Source organism: Entelurus aequoreus, linkage group LG04 (assembly GCF_033978785.1).
Source record: "Entelurus aequoreus isolate RoL-2023_Sb linkage group LG04, RoL_Eaeq_v1.1, whole genome shotgun sequence".
In the NCBI taxonomy this organism is placed as follows: domain Eukaryota; kingdom Metazoa; phylum Chordata; class Actinopteri; order Syngnathiformes; family Syngnathidae; genus Entelurus; species Entelurus aequoreus.
In genome coordinates this window covers 18,913,350-18,934,473 of record NC_084734.1, presented here as the reverse complement: position 1 = coordinate 18,934,473, position 21,124 = coordinate 18,913,350, and the positions used below count along the sequence as shown (strand labels likewise).

The 21,124-nt window shown below is 38.7% G+C and overlaps 1 protein-coding gene across 3 annotated transcripts in view; it reads left to right on the top strand.

The window, feature by feature from the left end:
• The window catches only part of LOC133648362 (myelin transcription factor 1-like protein), a 63,606-nt gene extending 53,651 nt beyond the window's left edge, over positions 1 to 9,955 (top strand). For all 3 annotated transcript variants that reach the window (XM_062044385.1, XM_062044386.1, XM_062044384.1), the window contains 5 exons: positions 618 to 839; positions 955 to 1,046; positions 1,115 to 1,218; positions 1,340 to 1,483; positions 5,307 to 9,955. In XM_062044385.1, the coding sequence (XP_061900369.1) occupies positions 618 to 839; positions 955 to 1,046; positions 1,115 to 1,218; positions 1,340 to 1,483; positions 5,307 to 5,447 (703 nt within the window). In that variant the 3' untranslated portion in view covers positions 5,448 to 9,955. The remainder of the gene's footprint in view (positions 1 to 617; positions 840 to 954; positions 1,047 to 1,114; positions 1,219 to 1,339; positions 1,484 to 5,306) is intronic.
• The last annotated feature ends 11,169 nt before the right edge of the window (positions 9,956 to 21,124 follow it).

Below are 21,124 nucleotides of genomic sequence, written 5' to 3'. Positions count from 1 at the left end.
TGTGTGTGACAATCATTGGTACTTTAACTTTAACTTTAACTTACATTCAAAACTTACCGTTCTGTGTGCAACTTCAAATGTCGAACGAAGTTAGGAGTTGTTGCAATTCCTTTTTTGTTGACCAAGTCGTAGTTTTAATACCCGAACGAAACTATCTTTGGCGTAATTTTTCCTCACTGGCGCGTTGTTTGAGAGCTATTCTTTGTTGGTTGTACTGCAATTTGATTGGATGAATGCTGTGGGATGAAAACAACGTGGGTCTAATTTGATTGGATGTTGTACTGACAGGCAGCACACAAGCTGACACACATACTGTACGTACACAATGGAAGATATGGAGCGCTCCTGAATAACTTTTTAATCGTTGGGTTTTGGGGAAAGTAGCAAGTCATGTCAAGTCAAAAGGCTCAAGTCCAAGTGAAGTCACAAGTCATTGATGTTAAAGTCCAAGTCAAGTTGCAAGTCTCTTTACATTTTGTCAAGTCGAGTCTAAAGTCATCAAATTTATGACTCGAGTCTGACTCGAGTCCAAGTCGTGTGACTCGAGTCCACACCTCTGCTGTTCACATAAAGACTTGGTGAAGCGCAGTGAGAGATTTGTGTCTACGCCCTCTCAGGTGTCCTGTCCCAGGCTGTGATGGACAAGGTCATGTGACTGGTAAGTACGCCTCCCACCGCAGTGCGTCTGGCTGCCCCCTGGCGGCCAAAAGGCAAAAAGACAGCTTCGTTAACGGCACGCAGTTCGCCTGGAAAGCCGGCAAGACAGACGGCATGACATGTCCCACTCCGGGCTGCGATGGCTCGGGACACGTCAGCGGGAGCTTCCTAACCCACCGGAGGTGATCACAATGTTTTTTATGAAGTCGAACTTCATGCCTTGCTACCATGACAACCATCGTGAATGATGGCCGATGTTAAACGACGTTCGGCTGTGTGTGTGTGTCTCGTTCACAGTCTTTCCGGCTGCCCGCGGGCCACCTCTGCCATGAAGAAGGCCAGAATGAGCGGCGTGGACATGCTGACAATCAAGCAGAGAGCCAGCAAAGGTGACTCCAGGTGTTGAAACGGCAAAGGAGACCAAGGAAAAGAACAGAATGTCTTTTGTCTCGCTCAGGCATCGAAAACGACGAAGAGATTAAACAGCTAGACGAAGACATTAACGATCTCAACGAAAACAACAATCAAGTGGAGTCAGACATGATTAAACTGAGGACTCAAGTAAGACGGAAGTGCTTTGTTCTATTTCCTTCTGATTGATTTATTGATCGATTGATTAATTAATGAGACCTCTGGCTCAGACAGTGAGATGTGATGCGTTCATTTTGTCTTCTGCTGCTAGATCACCACCATGGAGAGCAGCCTAAAGTCCATGGAGGAGGAGAACAAGGTGATGGAACAACAAAACGACTCATTACTGCACGAGCTAGCCAACCTGAGCCAGTCGCTCATAAACAGCCTCGCCAACATACAGCTGCCTCACATGGTAAGAGGACGCTCGTTTCTGCCTTTCATCACGTGCTAGCCAAACGCAAGTGGCTAACATTTGCTCGCACATGTCAGTGAGGTGTTTCCTCTCACACGTTCATCCACTTATTTGTGTCAACCACCTTTCGTTTGCGATTGTCCCGTTGTGTCTTTCTGCTGCCGTTTGACACGTCCACAAAAGACAGAGGCTAATTAGAGAATCTCTCTTAGCGCCTTCTTTATAGTTGTGTGTGTTGTTTTTGACACCTGGTGAGCGCCGTCATGTGTCTGGCTGACTAATATAGACTTCTCACCTGTAAAAATGGCTCCTCCAAAAAAGGCAGAACTGCTGTTTGCAGAGTCCTGCCACAGTAAGACATGCATCCATCCTTTATCCAATTATCTTCTCTTTTGCTCTGACATCCTCTCCCTCAACAACATCCAAAACCAACGTGTGTCAATAATGGAGTACTTGCATTAGTGCACCTAAACACTAAGAGCCTGATTTACTAAGGGTTTGCATAGACTAAAACACGTTCAAACTTGATAGCACACGCAAAGCTGATCTACTAAACGTGTGAAAAGTTGATTGCGTCTGTTAGGTGAGCAGAATAAGGAATGCATTCCATTTTGCTTCTCTGTCTTCATTAATATGCTAAATATATGATGTTCATTAAAACGCCCACAATACTGGGAGGAGAAGATGCAAATATAATAAACAGCACCCGCAATGTGATTTATCGACAATGTGACCGTCTCTCGCTGTTGGGGTTCCATGGACCACCAAGGACTGTCATGACTGCAAGCAGTTTGTGACTTTGTTTATTTTTCAATAGTACTCAGTCTCTGGTCGGGTCGCTTTTCAGCTCCTTCCTCTTCCACTGCTCGCTCTTCCGGTCGCTTTTCAGCCTCCCGCGTCGTCGTCTGTCCCTCACTCTCTGTTGATTTCGCACTGCATGTGCTCGCGCTGTGAGAAAGGGGTTGATCACACTGCAGCCCCATCCAACGTATGCTTCTCAACATATACGGACTGTCAGAAATAAAAATAGTAGACATATAGTCTATTCAGCAGTATCATTGTATAATTTTATAGCTGCTAGATGACGTAAAGGGGAACTGCACTTTCATTTGGACGTTTGCCTATAATTAACAATCCCTATGTAAGATAAGAACACGTCTTTCTTTGTTTATGCATTGTAATTTGTAATACCCAGCAAGTGCTAGGCGGCTAACCATGAAGCTAATGAGAGTCATCTACTGTATAGTGCCATTAAAGCCCTCTTAAAAAAAACATCCAAAAACCACCTACAATACTCAATTTGATGTCTTGATCTGAATATAAACCACGTATTAGCGATATTGTTATTGTAAGCGCTAACACTCTTTAATCAGCACCGTGATCACAAAGAAGTAACTGTTTATGCAGCTATTGACATACTGAGCTGGTGAGCTGCTGCATCACCTCAGAGTTGGTAAAAGTTAATTATACATTATAAAGTATGCCTCTCGCTTGTATAGTACAATGTTGTGGCCACAAACCGAAAAGTTGGTCAACTTTGACATTCAGCTTGGACCAGAAGATCACGAGAACGACACGAAAAGACACTACAGTAGTATGCGTCCACCTGTATTTTTTATTTTTTTAACTTGCATGAGGATTATAATATATTCGTCATCTAAACCGGCATCCAAGTGAGAGCTGACATTTTCACCAGGATGGCAAATTGTTGCGAAATGACAAATGGGTCTCTAAACTGTGCCTTGTCATAATTTGTCCAGCTAGTGATTGTTTTATTATGTTCGTAGTTTGTATTTCTTATTTAGCACTTAGCAATAGTGCTACTTGCTGGATCTGCTCTGCTGATCACTCGCAAACTTGTAGGTCATCATCAATATATTCAGGCTCAGAAATATTAGGTTCTGGATCATCATTTGTCCCAAATAGTCAATTTTGGCTCTCTGCAATGAATAGCAGTAGTTGTTGTAGGAAATAGCAAACGTTGTGATGCTTCTGTAAAATTAATGCACCGCCGTATGCTTAAGGTGACCAAAATACGTAAATATTACATATTATGAATGTGCCTGTTACTACATTTCATACATGCAGCATGCATATAAAAAGTTGTTGGATATTTTTGGAAGTTTTTATTGCGCTTTATACAGTCGTGGTTAAAAGTTTACATACACTTGTAAAGAACATAATGTCATGGCTGTCTTGAGTTTACAATAATTTCTACAACTCTTATTTTTTTATGATAGAGTGATTGGAGCACATACTTGTTTGTCACAGAAAACATTAATGAAGTTTGGTTGTAGGGCTGGGCGATATATCGATATATACTCGATATATCGCGGGTTTGTCTCTGTGCGATATGAAGTTTGATTAAAACAAATTCAATTGATGCGTTTTCGTGTCTGTGCCGTTTTTTTATGACATTGCATTATTTATACGAAAAAAACATTTTGCAATTTATGTTTTTGCGTTTCTCCATCTGGAATGATCCAAACGCAAGATAATGCTTATTGCAAGATGTTTTTTTCATGTAGGAGATACATTATAATAATATATTTCCTCAATGAAAAAACAAACAGCATTAAAAAAAAGACAACAGCAGACACCAATTTAATTTGTTTTAATCAGCCCCTTAAGTCATCCAGCAGGTATAAAAATATATTACTGAATACACAATGTCTAATTTTTTAAATTTCTGACAGTCCAAATATGTTGACGCATTGTTTTGGCTGTGCGATGAGGGGTTGACTTGTCCAAGGTGTTCCCTGCCTGTGAGATCAAACCCCGGCCGAGTCATACCAAAGACTATAAAAAGGGGACCCATTACCTCCCTGCTTGGCCCTCAGCATCAAGGGTTGGAATTGAAGGTTAAATCACCAAAAATGATTCCCGGGCGTGGGCACTGCTGCTGCTCACTGTTCCCCTCACCTCCCAGGGGGTGATCAAGGGTGATGGGTCAAATGCAGAGAATAATTTCGCCACACCTAGTGTGTGCGTGACAATCATTGGTACTTTAACTTTAACTTTAACTTCTGCCCGAGTGCAGCTGGGATAGGCTCCAGACCGCCCCCTACCACCCCAGTAGAAAATGGATAAGTGGATACATGTAGGATCAAGGATTCTCAATTTATCCAGCTTTCTATGCAGCGCAATCACCTCCTTTCTCTGTGTGTACCTTTGCCAGTTTGCATGTAGATTTCAGACGTGCTAAGTAAAGAAGCAAATTACCACTCAGAACAGTCTTAGTCTTGAGGAATCACATTGCACGTGCTGAATAATTATAATGGCATCTTCTCCTCCCAGTATTGTGGCTGTTCTGATAATCAGCATATATTCTGCATGTTCATGAAGACAGACATGCTAAATGGGTTGTGCTCCTTTTTTTACCCACTTATGAGATGTAATCCACTGCGCACAAGCTTAGTAGATCAGCTTTTCGTGTGCTATCAAGTTTGCATGATTTAGTACACGCAGACCTTTAGTAGCTCAGGCCCGAAGTGTGAGTACACAAGTGTAGTACACTTATGCACTCAGAAGACTTAATGAAGTACACAAGTTTAACACATATGCAGTATACACTCAAAAGACTAAGTGTAAGTACACAAGTGTCAAATATCCCAATGTCTTCATCTGCGAACAGGAACTTCCATCATCTGCTTCTGCATGATTGATTCTTTTTTGGTGACAGTTTTAAAGAAAAAATTAACAAGACACGTTTTCCTAACTGCGTCAGCTTATTTCCTCCAAACTTCCGCCACCCACGGAGCGGCGATGCCTATGGTGTCTTTTCCTTCCTGGATTCCTTCTGATTGCATGTTTCTCCCAACAGGAGCCAATGAATGAACAGAACTTTGACACGTACGTGAGCACGCTAACAGACATGTACACGCACCAGGAGCAGTACCAGAGCCCGGAGAACAAGGCCCTGCTGGAGAACATCAGGCAGGCCGTCCAGGGCATCCAGGTGTAGCCGACAGCACACACGCAAGCACACAACACGCTTTGTTGTCATCTAGCGTCACTCTGCTGTCGCCGTCACGTCTTCTTTTCATCGCCTCACTTTGTTTGGAACCAACATGCAACTTTTCTACATTTTCATACGACCTGATACAATGTGACATACAGCTGCTCTGGTATTTGTTGATCTATTGACGGCTGCACGGTAAAGCTGGGCTCGTCCGGTGGGCGTGAAGAGCAATCGGAGCTGGAGATGCTTTGTAGTGCATGTGACCTCACGAGGAGAAACATCATGACACGGAAACACGATGGTGCAACAGTGTGAGGGAGGAGACAATCGTAGTAAGCGAAGAGGGCAGCAATATTGGCATTGATCACATTTGATATCACGTGCAATCACGATAAACTAACGTTTGGCTATATGCAATTTCTTATGAATTACCGAGCAGAGAGATGATTTTTACTGCGTTTTGTATCTTTTACTACAATCATCTCTGAGCTGAAAGGACACTTTGCACATTTGTTTCCATGTTTTCATGTTTTTATTGGCGGGCTAACACGTGTGCTTGTAGATGTTGTTTCCTTGACGACGGCTTACAGGGTCAAACGTTTTCACGTGCGGCGTCATTGTGTTTTTGCACGGGTCGTGTGTGTCCATTCATGCAGACTCTGTTTTTTTCTCACATGCATGCACTTTATTGGCGAGTGGAGCAACAATTGGACACACACACAGATTAAAGAAGCTCTGCCTTCACATTATTTGCTTCAAAACTACCTAGAAAAACTTGAAATGATCAATATTTCTCTCCATAAAACATCCCCAATTAACCCATAAGAATCCAGACATTTCAAGTCAAAGATGGTGAAAATGCCAATGAGCACTCTTAGAGGACATTTAAATACTAATTGGTGTCAAAGATGTCTTACGTTACTCACTAAAGTACTCACAAAAGGTTGTGGATATTTGGTTTGAGGGTACGATTTCAGGGTAAAACTAAAACTAAAACTTGTCTGAACTTGTGAATGTCCAAATGTTGAATAGTTCACTACTTATTATGCACCTTGAACAAAAACAGTTGCCTTATGTTTGACATAAAGGTATACTGCAGTACAGTGGTACCTCGGGGTAAGAGGACCTGAGTTTACGAGTTTTCTGGAATGCGAGCTCTCGGCTAAGTGTTATGCTTTTGACTGCAAATAAAAATTGGGGTTACCCCCTCCCCGCAGCTAGTTGCGTAGTGACTATCACTGTGAATCTCGTAAGATCCGACCAAAACATCCGATCTTACTTGCCTGCATTAGTTAATAGCTCGAAATTAACATAACTTTGTTTTTCTAAGCATGGTAAGGAAGAAAGTGAGTGTTAAGGACAGTGCTGAGAAGAAAAAGTGGATGATATTTGTTGAATTAAAGAAAGAAATCATCAAAAGCATGATAGAGCATGTCGCTAACTAACTTGGTGAAGCAGTTGGAGCGTATCACTGCTAGTCTGCACCATACTGAAGCAGAACAAGTCTAAAGGCTGGAATATACTCTTGTGTCACATAGCATGCTCTGACGGTGTCTTGGTTCGTTTATATAGCTCTTCCGCGGTGCTGGCACGGGACTTGCAATTCTCTTGCCAAACCCTAAGGAGTGAGCAACTACAACTTGTTGACTATCTTCCTGAGAGAGAGAGCTTCCTGTGTGTAGTAGTAGTTGTAAACATGTAGTAAACAGTGGCGTCTGAAGCGAAACCCACTTTAATGTTTGAGCTAATCCTTTTAAAACAACAGTCACTTTTAATGTTCACATTGCTTCGAAACCTGAAGAAAAGATGTTCGCAAAGGTTGGCTGTGCAACCTCTGAACAAGTCTCGGCGGAGGACAGGCAAATTTAAGAGTTATGTAACTGAAAACAAACAAAACTGTTAAAAACCTTTTACAATGACCTGCTGGTGTTAATGTTTATGTTCATGTGTTACTGATGTTTAGAGTTCCCGTGTTTGTGAACATACCGTGCCTGAAAGATGATTGACGGAAAATAAGCAAGTATTGTGTGAGAGAGAAGACGTGTGCACAAGAAAAATATGTTTCAGAATTGAATCTTTCGTTATTATAAGATTGGCAATAAATGATAAAAAGAGCGTCGTACTTTGTGTGACTTCTTCTAGATGAAACATCACAACAAGCTGAAAAACAAAACATAGAGTAATTGTTTTTAGACCGCGTCGCGATATTAAGTCACAGTAAGTCAGTTTGCATGCAAATCTTGAATCACTATTGCTTTATCTCTTACAATAAGTTGTGCATTTCAAGCAGCGCGTCTGCTCTCCTGTGCTCAGGGTCTCTCCTCGGAAAAAGCTGACCAATTACAGCTCTGTGGTCCGCGTCGCCGCTGAGGCGAAGCTAGGATTTTTGGGAGGTTCACGTCAGGGTCTGCGGAAGGGTAGGCGGGGGCGGGGGCAAGTAACGTGATGCGAGAGTATATCCCAGGCTTCATGCCAGCCAAGGTTGTTAAAATGATATCTAAACGGCAAACATTTATTCATGAAAATATCAAAAAGCTGCAGATGGTGTGTATGACAGAGAAGCAGCTAGATGGAGATAACGTAGAAGTTCACTCTCCAAGGTAAATTGTACATTATCATTACATTACTTCATAAAACTACTTAAGTTGTTTGTACTGCATTCCATTGTATTGTTTGTTTTTTTACAAAAAGTATTATCTAAAAGTTGTTTGTATTTTTAAAAGGCATAGTACATGTTAACATTGTGCTTTTTTGGGGGCCAAGCACCAATTTAATTAATTTCAATATATTTCACTTTGAATTTTTCAAGGTATGAGCTGCGGTCCAAGCCCTATCTCCCAATAGTCAATCAACCCCAAAATGTAATCACTTGTTCTTTCCAGAGCGTTTCATGAAAATCTTCCGACAACTTTTTGAGCTATCTGTAGCGGAATTAAAAAAAACAGCGTGAAGCCTCTTGTCAGTCATTCACTGTATTTGTCTCTGTGGGTGAAGGCGGGGCCGCTAGCATACACACGAACAGAAGTTGAAACTTGTAACATAAACGTAAGGTAACATTGTAGAAATTATCCAGATCACCCGCAAAATGTAATCACTTGTTCCTTATCCCATTTCGGACATTTCATGAAAGTTCAATGAAACTTTTTGAGGTATTTTGCTAAATACCTAATAGACAGACAAACCAAAAGCAACAATTACATAACCTCCTGGCGGAGGTAGTTCAACTCATATCCGAAGGTACCACTGTACATCTGTGAATCTTGCAGTGTCTCTGTTGCAATCTGCTGCTGACACATTAAGCTCAGCGGCCACTTCCCTCTGACAACTTCCTGTTTGAAGGCTGCCAATGGCGAGGTTTGGTGTCAAAGGATAAACAGCGTAATGAAGAGGATGTTTAAATATGAATTCTAATTCAAGCAGGACATTTATTGATCCTCAAATGAAGTACACACCTTTGTCACTTTTTCTGTTCAGATCCTGTAAAAAGTAGTGAAATATTGAACTGTTTTACATTCAAACGTTTAGTTAATTTCATCTGTAAAGGTAAAAGGTTTTTTTTTGCTTCGTTCTGTAATCAAACCACATAGCCTGATAATATCCATAAGTATTTTTGAGCATATGTCATTGGTGATGCTAAATGTATTCCTTATTTCACAAGAACTCATTTTGACCTTTTTCAGTGTAGCACAAAAGTACTTTAAATTGAAGAAAGAACATATAGTCATGTGAAAATCATTGAAACTATTACATTCATTGATGTTTTAGCATTTTTGCCATTGTGACAAATATGTCAAGTTTAACTTTATTTAGCAATTGAAATTCTAAAAACTGATTGTGATATTTTGCTAGCTTGTTTTCTATGAATTGATTGAAGAAATACAGTAGGAACAGTTCAGTTGCGATATCTGACACAGTATTGAAACATTACGTCACGTGAAAAGCACTCCAAAAACATGTCACTTCGGGACTAGAGGAGTGGGAGCACAAATCTATAAATGGCGACTTTAAATACTTTTATAGTGGCTTCTTGTGGGTTAAAACAATCAATGCATCAATGAAACTTTATTAAAACTGAAGTGTTTTATTGGCCTCATTGAGCGACGTCACATGACAAAGTTTGCTTTGATTTGTTTCTACACTAACCTGGCAGGTGATGAACTTAAAGCACAATTGATAGACTAGACATTAATATAATGAATCGTATGTAAAAACTAACTTGTGACTATCTCAACACCAATGTGTCAATGCAAAACATGCATCGTATGAATATTTGTGAAATGATTGTTTTCTTTTCAGGAGTGAATAAAAAATATTTTATATGCATCAACTCCTTTTTTCTTTGTTACATGGAAGCTTCCAGCTTCTTTTCGAACCTCGCAGCATGAGTTCAGTTGGTAAATATGCTGTTTGCTGACATCGTGTTATTTCTTTTGGACTTGTGGACTTTGTACATTTTCTATCATGATGGTGTTGGCATCGCTTTGCTCTTAATAAATCTTGTGTTGCAACTCTTGGCTGGCGTCTTTTCTTGTCTCCAAGTCCTAGCAGCTGACACGCAGGAATACAAGATTGATGGAGCGTTTGCGAACAATCAGGGCCCTTTGAAATGAACAGGCTGTTTATTTTCGTTAAAACCGCATGTGGTGAGTACACAACCAGTAGGGGGAGACAAGCGAGATTCAGAGATTGGACATAATTATGCTGCTGTTTCTTATATATATGAGCAAACAGAAAAAAGAAAATCGCATTATTAAAGCAAGGACGCAAACTCAAAGGTACAGATGTTTTCATAAATGAACACTTGACCAAGAAAAATGCTGACATCGCAAGGATCGCACGACATCTTAAAAGGCAAAGCAAGATTCAACAAACCTGGGTAACGAACTGTAAGATCTTCATCAAACTAAATGGGACGCCGGAGGAAGCAAAAGTCTTGGTGATAAGGAAAATAGAAGATCTTGATAAGTATTGACATTGATGCAGTACTTGGTATCAAAGTAGCTTGTGACTTTTACATCATCTCAATGCTACCCACACCAAGAACACAGACCACACCAAGTATTGATATGGACATGTTACAGAAGATCCTACAACATCAACAAAAAGAACTGGACATGTGTGAGTATCAAGAGCACACCACAACAGAGACTGATATGGAGATAGACCCTGATAATTTTTCTCTGCGATTGTTAAAAACTGTAATTATTTTACCCGTAAACAATATGAAAGCAGTGTAAAATCAGAAGATAGTCTGTCAATAATACATTTCAATAGTCGAAGCATGTACACCAACTTTGAGGCTATCAAGGACTACTTGAAAGAATTTAGTCATCCATTTACCATTGTTGCAATTACTGAAACCTGGTTCAACAGTGATAAAGATATTGATTTTAGTCTGAATGACTATGAATTAAGGTATATAAGCAGAATAAATAAAATAGGAGGAGGGGTCGCATTGTATATTTATAAATCTGTTACATTTAAAGTTTTAACAAACATGACCATAGCAGTCGATGGATTATTTGAATGTTTAACAGTGGAAATCCTAAATGACAAAAAGACAAATATTTTCATGAGTTGTGTATACCGGGCACCTGGTTCAAGCATAGAAACTTTCAATGAGTGGATGGGTAAACTATTTTCCTCTGTGAACCAAAAAAACATTTATCTGTGGTGATTTTAACATTGATTTGTTAAACTCAACCAAGCAAAAACATGTTGATGACTTCATTGACACAATGTACAGCTTGTCTCTATACCCAACCATAACCAAACCAAGCAGAATAACAACACATAGTGCCACAATCATCCACAACATTTTTACTAACATTATGGGAAATCAAGTCACCAGTGGCCTATTTATGTATATGTGATATCACTGACCATTTACCTGTCTTTACGTTATATGACTGTCATCTCAAGAAAACCAAAGACACTATGGCAAAAATCTCTGTCCTAAACAATAGTTTAGCAGTTCAGGATTGGACTTCAGTATACAGAGAACCAAATGTGGACACTGCTTATTGTAATTTTTTAGACATCTTTACTTCCCTGCATAATAAACATTGCCCCGTGAAAGAATATTTTATAAAAGGAAAAAATTAAAATAGCCCTTGGATCACAAAAGGGATAAGTAATGCCTGTAAAAAGAAAAACAATCTCTACAAACTTTTCATCAAAATAAAAACAAAAGAAGTCGAACAACAATACAAGAAGTACAAAAATAAATTAACTGATATTATGAGAACAAGCAAACGGTTATATTATCAAAAAAAAAACCTAAATGAAAACAAAAACAATATAAAAGGAACTTGGGATGTTTTGAATAATCTAATCAAACAAAGATATTCCAAGTTGACATATCCTGATTACTTTATTGATGAAAACGGTGAAGATTATAATATGAGTAATGTAGTGAATAAGTTCAACAGTTTTTTTGTAAAGGTTGGTCCTAAATTGGCTGTTGATATCCCAGACAATGGAGTTACAAAATCAACTATTGAACAGAATTGTTCGTCATTCTTCCTCTCAGCTACAAATGAGCAGGAAGTGACAAACATTGTGCGGAAGTGTAAAAGTAAGTGCTCCACTGACTGCCATGATGACATGATATTGGTTCAAAAAGTTATCCTGAATATTGTAAAACCATTAACTTACATATGTAACCTATCATTCCAGACTGGCTGCTTTCCAAGTCAAATGAAAATCGCTAAGGTAACTCGCTCTTCAAAAGTGACAGCAAACACGCTTTCATCAATTACAGACCAATCTCTCTTTTGCCTCAGTTCTCAAAAATCTTAGAGAAACTATTTAACTCTCGACTTGAATCTTTTCTTGAGAAGCATCATATAATCAATGACGGTCAGTATGGCTTTAGGGCCAAACGAACAACCTCAATGGCAATAACTGAAGCTATTGAGGAAATTACTAATGCACTGGAGCATAAAAGATATGCAGTTGGTATTTTTATTAATCTACAGAAAGCCTTTGATACCATTAATCATTCAATTCTACTAAATAAAATGGGAAGATATGGAATTAGGGGGCTGGCTGGTGACTGGTTAAAAAGTTATTTAACAGGGAGGGTACAGTTTGTTAAAATGGGTCAATTTTTATCTGATACTCTTGGCATTGCTTGTGGTGTCCCCCAAGGTTCCGTGTTGGGGCCAAAACTGTTTAATGTATATATTAATGATATGTTTAATACATCCAAAGTACTGAAATGTATACTATTTGCAGACAACACAAATATATTCTACAGTAGTGATGACTATAATGAGCTCATACAGTAAACACAGAGCTAAACATAGTAAAAAAAATGGATGGACACAAATAAATTATCTTTGAATATAAATAAAACTAAGATAGTGATGTTTGGAAATCGCAACATAACGTCTGAACAGAAAATAAGTATTGATGGTACCCAAATTGAAATTGTAATTGAGAATACATTTTTGGAAGTAATAATTGATTGTAAACTATCATGGAAACCTCATGTCAGACATATTAAAACAAAAATCTCCAAAAGCCTCTCAATTATAAACAAAGCAAAACTATACCTCAATGAAAATGCACTCCGTACTCTATACTGCACCTTGGTACTGCCATACCTTACATACTGTGTTGAAGTATGGGGGAATACTTACCACAACACAATTCATCCTCTGATCATATTACAGAAAAGAGCAGTGCGGATCATTCACAACATTGGTTATTTAGAACCTACTCATAATCTATTTATGCAACCAAAGTTGCTCAAATTTTATGACCTTGTACATTAATATATAATACATTAATAATCTTATGTAAAGCATTTAACAAATTATTGCCGCCTGGCGAAGTTGGTAGAGTGGCCGTGCCAGCAATTGAAGGGTTGCTGGTTACTGGGGTTCAATCCCCACCTTCTACCATCCTAGTCACGTCCGTTGTGTCCTTGGGCAAGACACTTCACCCTTGCTCCTGATGGCTGCTGGTTAGCGCCTTGCATGGCAGCTCCCGCCATCAGTGTGTGAATGTGTGTGTGAATGGGTGAATGTGGAAATACTGTCAAAGCGCTTTGAGTACCTTGAAGGTAGAAAAGCACTATACAAGTATAACCCATTTATTATTTATTTATAATTTACAATGTTTTTTTATAAGACGAGTGCAGGCTCATAACTTGAGAGGCTTTGGATATTTCTTATTGCCGAGAGCTCAAACCACTCGTAAACGTTTTTGTGTGTCTGTATGCGGAGCAGTGTTGGGTTAGTTACTGAAAACCAGTAACTAGTTACAGTTACTAGTTACTTTATTTCAAAAGTAACTCAGTTACTTACACCAAAAAGTAATGTGTTACTGTGAAAAGTAACTATTTAGTTACTTCTTTTTTTCTTCTTTTTTTAAGGCTCCCATTAATGCGCTTTTAGCCTTCATGTCAGTACTGTTATTGCACTGGAGAATAATACAATGTGTTGATCAACTTGACATGCATTTGCATCACTGAACTCTGCTAAGCAATGTGGTCTACATACAATACACAAAGACAAAGATATGTTACAAAGGCCAATATCTGCAACATAACATACATAAGTAACAAACAGCATAATAACAGCATAGCTGTAAAGCAAGAAAGGCACGGCAGGCATTTTTTCCTCAAGGAATTCTGACACAAAATCATGTCTGAAGCCCAGAACACTCTACAAATTTCCCCAGTTTTAGTTTAGAGATAAGGAAAGATTGGCCTGGCCCACTAGGATCCCTCTTTATGTTTGTGAACTTTATAATCTATACATTTAGAGTGATGTGATAATCAAACACTCTAGAAGTCTACAATGAAAGAGTATATAAGAGAATTGACAGCAACGTTCCCTCTAAGGTGCGCGCCTGTGCAATTGCGCACTGCTCAAGCGTCCTCTGCGCACGGCAAATTTATGCCACGCACAAAATCAAATAAAAAAATAAGCGCAAAACAATTTTCGACACAACACGGACACGACAGAGAAAACACTTTTCTTCATCCTTGTTCAAATATTGTAACGTCTGTCAAGATGCTTTGATGACATGAATTCCATCCATCACAGCTGAGATAGGCTCCAGCACCCCCCGCGACCCCGAACGGGAAAAGCGGTAGAAAATGGACTTTACTGAGCAAAACTCTTTATTGTCGGCCACAAACACATCACCAAAACATTAGTAAAAAAAATAATATCTAGCAAAACTGGTCATTTTCTGCAGTACAAACCAGACCAAAAGCAACTTTGTTATATCAACAGCAGCCGCTCGCTCTTTCTCACTTACACCAACACATGCACATATGGCACTTAGCCAGTGATGCGTTTACAGCCACACAAAAAGTCGGACAACTCCAACACCACACATAAAGTGTAATTCCAGGTCGTTACACTATGATTTACCAATCAAATGTGTGCTTATTCCAGTGTCATTTATTAGAAATCTTAATTTATAAATATTAATCATGAAATGCTGTTAGTATATTAAATAAATACTAATAAAAATATATTTTTTACAAACAGGAAGTTGCAGGAATGTACACATGATCCCCTGCTTACATCTCATTGTGCAACATGTGAATGTTTTAATGGGAACTAAATGAAATGTCTGAAAGGGGTACAAATTATTTCCAAAGCAGGACCTCCACCCAGACAAACAATACAAGTACACAGTTCATGAAAAACAATATTTGTTTTTATTGTCATTGTAAGGCTCCATTGAATGCTCAGGGAGTTTTTGCGTTAGCTCACACATGAAAAATTAGAGGGAACATTGATTGACAGAGTGTGTACCTTCAGTGCTGAATGATGAGCAGAGGCAGAGTTAATCCTTAAGTGGTGGTGGTGGAGGTGAAGTGGCATCGGAGTCTCTGTCTCTCTTTACTAGCTTCGTCGAAGCATGTTATGATAGTATATATGATAGTATATATCTGTATCATGAATCAATTTAAGTGGACCCCGACTTAAACAAGTTGACAAACTTATTCGGGTGTTACCATTTAGTGGTCAATTGTACGGAATATGTACTTCACTGTGCAACCTACTAATAAAAGTCTCAATCAATCAATCAATCAATGTTGCTTATGTAGCTTGTTTCAGCAGATTTGAATTGCTGTTTTGGGCAGTAAATGGGATCTTTGATCCAAAGCACAATTTACATTTAACTAAAATGTTATTTTCTTTGTGCTCGACAAAAGAAAAGTAGTGAAAATATCTCCATGTTAACAAACTCGACTTCTGGCTCCGCCATGATCAGACACGCCCTCATCTCCCTCCCCACACTCACACTCACACCCAGACACACACACAGAGCGCAGGTCACCTCTTCTCCGGTTTGTGACACAAGAAGAATCAGAACGATGACACTGCAGCGCTCCGATAAAACACACTTTATACTACATAAAAAGTCACGTAAAATAACGCAGTAACGCATCATGTAGTAACGGTAACTGAGTTACCGAATATAAAAAATAACGCGTTAGATTACTAGTTACCGCCGAAACTAACGGCGTTACAGTAACACGTTACTTTGTAACGCGTTAGTCCCAACACTGATGCGGAGTAAAACTATGGAACAAACTGGACTTACAACACAAGCAATGCCAAACTATTAATCGGTTTAAACTAGTATACAAACATGGGGTCTGGTTCAAATATAGAGATGAGGGTCTTTAATTTGACCTGCTGTTGTACTCTGTCTCAAAGTGTTAACATGTGCTCAATGTTTCCTTACCATTATTGCTGTGTTGTCTATTACCATTGTTGGTATATTTATTATTCTTATATTGTTGATACAAATTATTGTTTCAGAGTAATAATTATTGTTACCTGTGGTAATGCCACTATGATACAACATCTGTATTATAATCCTTGAACAAAGTAACAGTGAAACTCATGTGAATAATCACTGAATGGAGAACTGGGGGTGGGATTAAATAAAGTATCTTCTTCCCACTCCCTTTCAGGCAAAACAGGACAATCATGCATTACATACTATACATTACCTTTTGCACTATATTAATTTATATTATTATGTGTGTTCAACTTTGTACTGTTTTATGTTATTGCCTGAAATAAATAAATAAATGAAAAATGAAGAAAAAATAAATAAATTATATATATATATATATATATATATATATATATATATATATATATATATATATATATATATATATATATATATATATATATATATATATATATATATATATACGTTAGGTCAGGAAGAACCACAGAGGTTATATCATCCCTACAAGCCTGTTTCGCAGGTTTCCCTGCTCATCTGCAAAACAGGCTTGTAGGGGTGATATAGCCTCTGTGTTTTTTCCTGACCTAGCGTATATTCCGCTCTACCCCAGTATTGAGCACTGTCTAACGGATAAACCACAGAAACTTTGACTATATATATATATATATATATATATATATATATATATATATATATATATATATATATATATATATATATATATATATATATACAGTCGTGTTCAATTTTTGTTTCATCTGACCACAGAACTTTCCTCCAGAAGGTCTTGTCTTTGTCCATGTGATGTCAGATGAAACAAAAATTTAGCTGTTTGGCCACAATACCCAGCAATATGTTTGGAGGAGAAAAAGTGAGGCCTTTAATCCCAGGAACACCATTCCTACCGTCAAGCATGGTGGTGGTAGTATTATGCTCTGGGCCTGTTTTGCTGCCAATGGAACTGGTGCTTTACACAGAGTAAATGGGAGAATGAAAAAGGAGGATTACCTCTAAATTCTTCGGGACAGCCCGGTGGTTGGGTTTTGGGTGCAGTTGGGGGTTCCAACAGGACAAAGACCCCAAACACACATCAAAATTGGTAAAGGAATGGCTAAACCATGCTAGAATTAAGGTTTTACAATGGCCTTCCCAAAGTCCTTACTTTTTTTAAACATGTGAACAATGCTGAAGAAACAAGTCCATTTCAGAAAACCAACAAATTTAGCTGAACTGCACCAATTTTGTCAAGAGGAGTGGTCAAACATTCAACCAGAAGCTTGCCAGAAGATTGTGGATGGCTACCAAAAGCGCCTTATTGCAGTGAAACTTGCCAAGGAACATGTAACCAAATATTAACATTGCTGTACGTATACTTTTGACCCAGCAGATTTGGTCACATTTTCAGTAGACCCATAATAAACTCATAAAAGAACCAAACTTCATGAATGTTTTTTGTGACCAACAAGTATGTGCTCCAATCACTCTATCACAAAAAAATAAGAGTTGTAGAAATTATTGGAAACTCAAGACAGCCATGACATTATGTTCTTTACAAGTGTATGTAAACTTTTGACCACGACTGTATATATTTATTGTTTTGCTTCACTTTAAATACCAATTTCCAGAAAATACAATCAGTGTGGATCTTTTTGTCAATAAACATTTGATATAATCATAATGTATTTGCGTGAAAATGACCTTGTTTGTGTGGCAAAGTGGGAGATGATGACTAACAATGCTACGTACGTCTTACAATACCAAGTTGGATAACGCCACCCTCAAAAGAGGAGTTAACCTTGAATTGGTACGGGTCCAATGAAGACATTGACCAGAGGCTGGTTTTTAGAAAAATATAATCGGTTTATCGTTTCACAATGACAAAAAGAGCGTCAGAATCAATAGTTGTTTGCATTAGGGGTAAGGGGTAATATAGGATCGGGGCGGGGGTGTCCATGACCAGGGCAGGTGGCCTGCTGGGTAGAAGCAACCCAAGGGGGTGGTATGGATGTATAGTTTTGGGCACCTAAACACAGCAATAATTTAAAACAGCAAGCAATACAAAAGTAGAATGATGTGGGTTTATTGATTTTTAAATGCGCCACAAAATAACCCCTTTTAGTACAATGTTGATGTGGTGATTCAATGCCCAGTAGTGCGTAAATGTGTTCCTGTATAGTATTTCTCCAGCAATGGTCATGTGGTGACATCAATTATGGTATTTTGAGAGGTAATTATTGAAGTTGGACGTCACTGAAGGCCTAGGTGGGAAACACACGGCCCGCCGCTGGTATGGTCCCATATTTGTGAAGTCATGTGACTGCACGCGTGGCCTGTTGTGTACACAGAAAAGCAACATGGCGCGGCATCACTAGTTTGGGCTTCTTTTGTGTTTTGTGGGCTTTATTTACTGTGTCTGAAGATGACATTTCACTCACAATTTGCAAAACTTGTTCTGCAGAAATCCCCCCGGAAGGAAAAAGCGAGCTTCAACACAACAAATCTGATGAGTCACTTGAAATTCACCATCGTGAAGATTTATGGAAGTAGTATGAAGCTGCCTGTGATGCTAAACGAGACCTTGCATAAACGTAAAGCCACAGACCTGATGAGGAAGTGTTGAAAAGCAAAATAACTTGACAACAAAATTAGTAGTTGTTTATGTTTGATTTCATAGTTCATCTATGATTTCTTAGTGGACAAAAATGCACTTATTTTTTTAACCCTGATTTATTTTATGTTCTACAATTGAAGGTTGCCTTTTTAAAAAGGCAGGCACTTATTGCACTATTTTGTTAGTGTCAGGGACAAATACACTTGTATTTATTTTATTTTTGTCAATTAACAAGAGATGTGACTCCACTTGTTACAGTGTTGTTTCTAACTGCAATGCAGACTCTTATTGGCTTCTATTGGCCTCATGTATGTATGTTGTGTTGTTGTTTTTTTATTTTACGAAACCATACAGCTTGTTGTTGTCTGTTGATCAAATAATTGAACTGGCAAAATATCAGTAAATTCCAACTTCTTTTTACTCAATAATTCTAATTGTTTGCATGGACCAGAAGTATAGTGTATTTGTACTCATAGTATAGCTAGTTATAGGTACACAAATATCAGTTGACATTATCCTATTCCCCACAATAGACATGTATATTTTTGGTAGAATCTACATTTAAGATACCGGTAATTTCTTTTTTTTTTCAGTTTCTCTTCACAACATCTTGCGTCAATATAGATACATAAATAATAGTTATCAAGGTCTGGAAATGATCGGTTATCGGTATAGGTTCAAATTTCCATCGTGCATCCCTACTACCTACATTGTTACATTCATAAAACTACTGTACTGTAGTTGTTTGTATTTATGTTGTATTGTTTAACAAACAATATTATTATCCAAATGATTGTTTTCCTTTTTAAAAGACATGCTAAAATTGTTCTGTTTTGGGAGGGCCAACCACGGATTCATATCAGAATTCTGAGTTACAAGTTTGGTAGTGGAACACAATGTGCTCGTAGGTTGAGGTACTAAAATATAGCATTATTTAGTGTAACGATTGCTTATTCCTTCAATGCGGCATTACATTTCCACTAATATTGGTGCGTTCTAAACAAACTCCTTTCCTTCATATTAACTTCAAAAAGATCTGGACTGAGCATAATAAATTTTTTGTTCCAAACAAAGTTAAAGAACTACACACCAAAGCAAAATTATACACTTGTTACTCACTCCTATCCAAATTCATCCAGGATGTTTCTCCAGAATAACCGTCCTGTCATCTTGAAAAAGAGTTGATTTTGCACATATTTTTTCATGTCCCATCTCCCACCTATTCTGGACTGAAGTTTCGGTTTACTGTTTAGTACCTATAATACACTTTTTAATACACACTTTTAAAAAACAAAGAAACAGTCCTGTTTTTGCGATGTAATTTGCGATATACGATTCCATAGCCCATAGCAATCAATTAATCAATGTTTATTTACATAGCCCTAAATCACAAGTGTCTCAAAGGGCTGCACAAGCCACAACGACATCCTCGGTACAGAGCCCACATAAGGGCAAGGAAAAACTCACCCCAGTGGGACGTCGATGTGAATGACTATGAGAAACCTTGGAGAGGACCGCATATGTGGGTAACCCCCCCCACCCCCCCACCCCCCCACCCCCCTCATCCCCCCTCTAGGGGAGACCGAAAGCAATGGATGTTGAGTGGGTCTGACATAATATTGTGAAAGTCCAGTCCATAGTGGATCCAACATATCAGCGAAAGTCCAGTCCATAGTGGATCCAACATAATAGTGAGAGTCCAGTCCATAGTGGGGCCAGCAGGAAACCATCCAGAGCGGAGACGGGTCAGCAGCGCAGAGATGTCCCCAACCGATGCACAGGCGAGCGGTCCACCCCGGGTCCTGACTCTGGACAGCCAGCACTTCATCCATGGCCACGGGACCTGTGTAACTCCCCCTCCACAAGGAAGAGGGGGGCAGAGGAGAAAAGAAAAGAAACGGCAGATCGACTGGTCTAAAAAGGGGGTCTATTTAAAAGCTAGAGTATACAAATGAGTTTTAAGATGGGACTTAAATGCTTCTAATGAGGTAGCATCTGTAACTGTTACCGGGAGGGCATTCCATAGTACTGGAGCCCGAATAGAAAACGCTCTATAGCCCGCAGACTTTTGTTGGGCTCTGGGAATCACTAATAAGCCGGAGTTCTTTAAACGCAGATTTCTTGCCGGGACATATGGTACAATACAATCGGCAAGATAGGCTGGAGCTAGACCGAGCAATGTCATGTAAGCCAAGTATTTTTTTTGTTTTATTCTATAAAAAAAATAAAATTGCATAACTCAATAATGATGACAAAGAATAACAAGGACATGAAAACTTCCAACATTCTAAAAAACATTAAAAACTATTTTAATTAAAGATAAATCTAA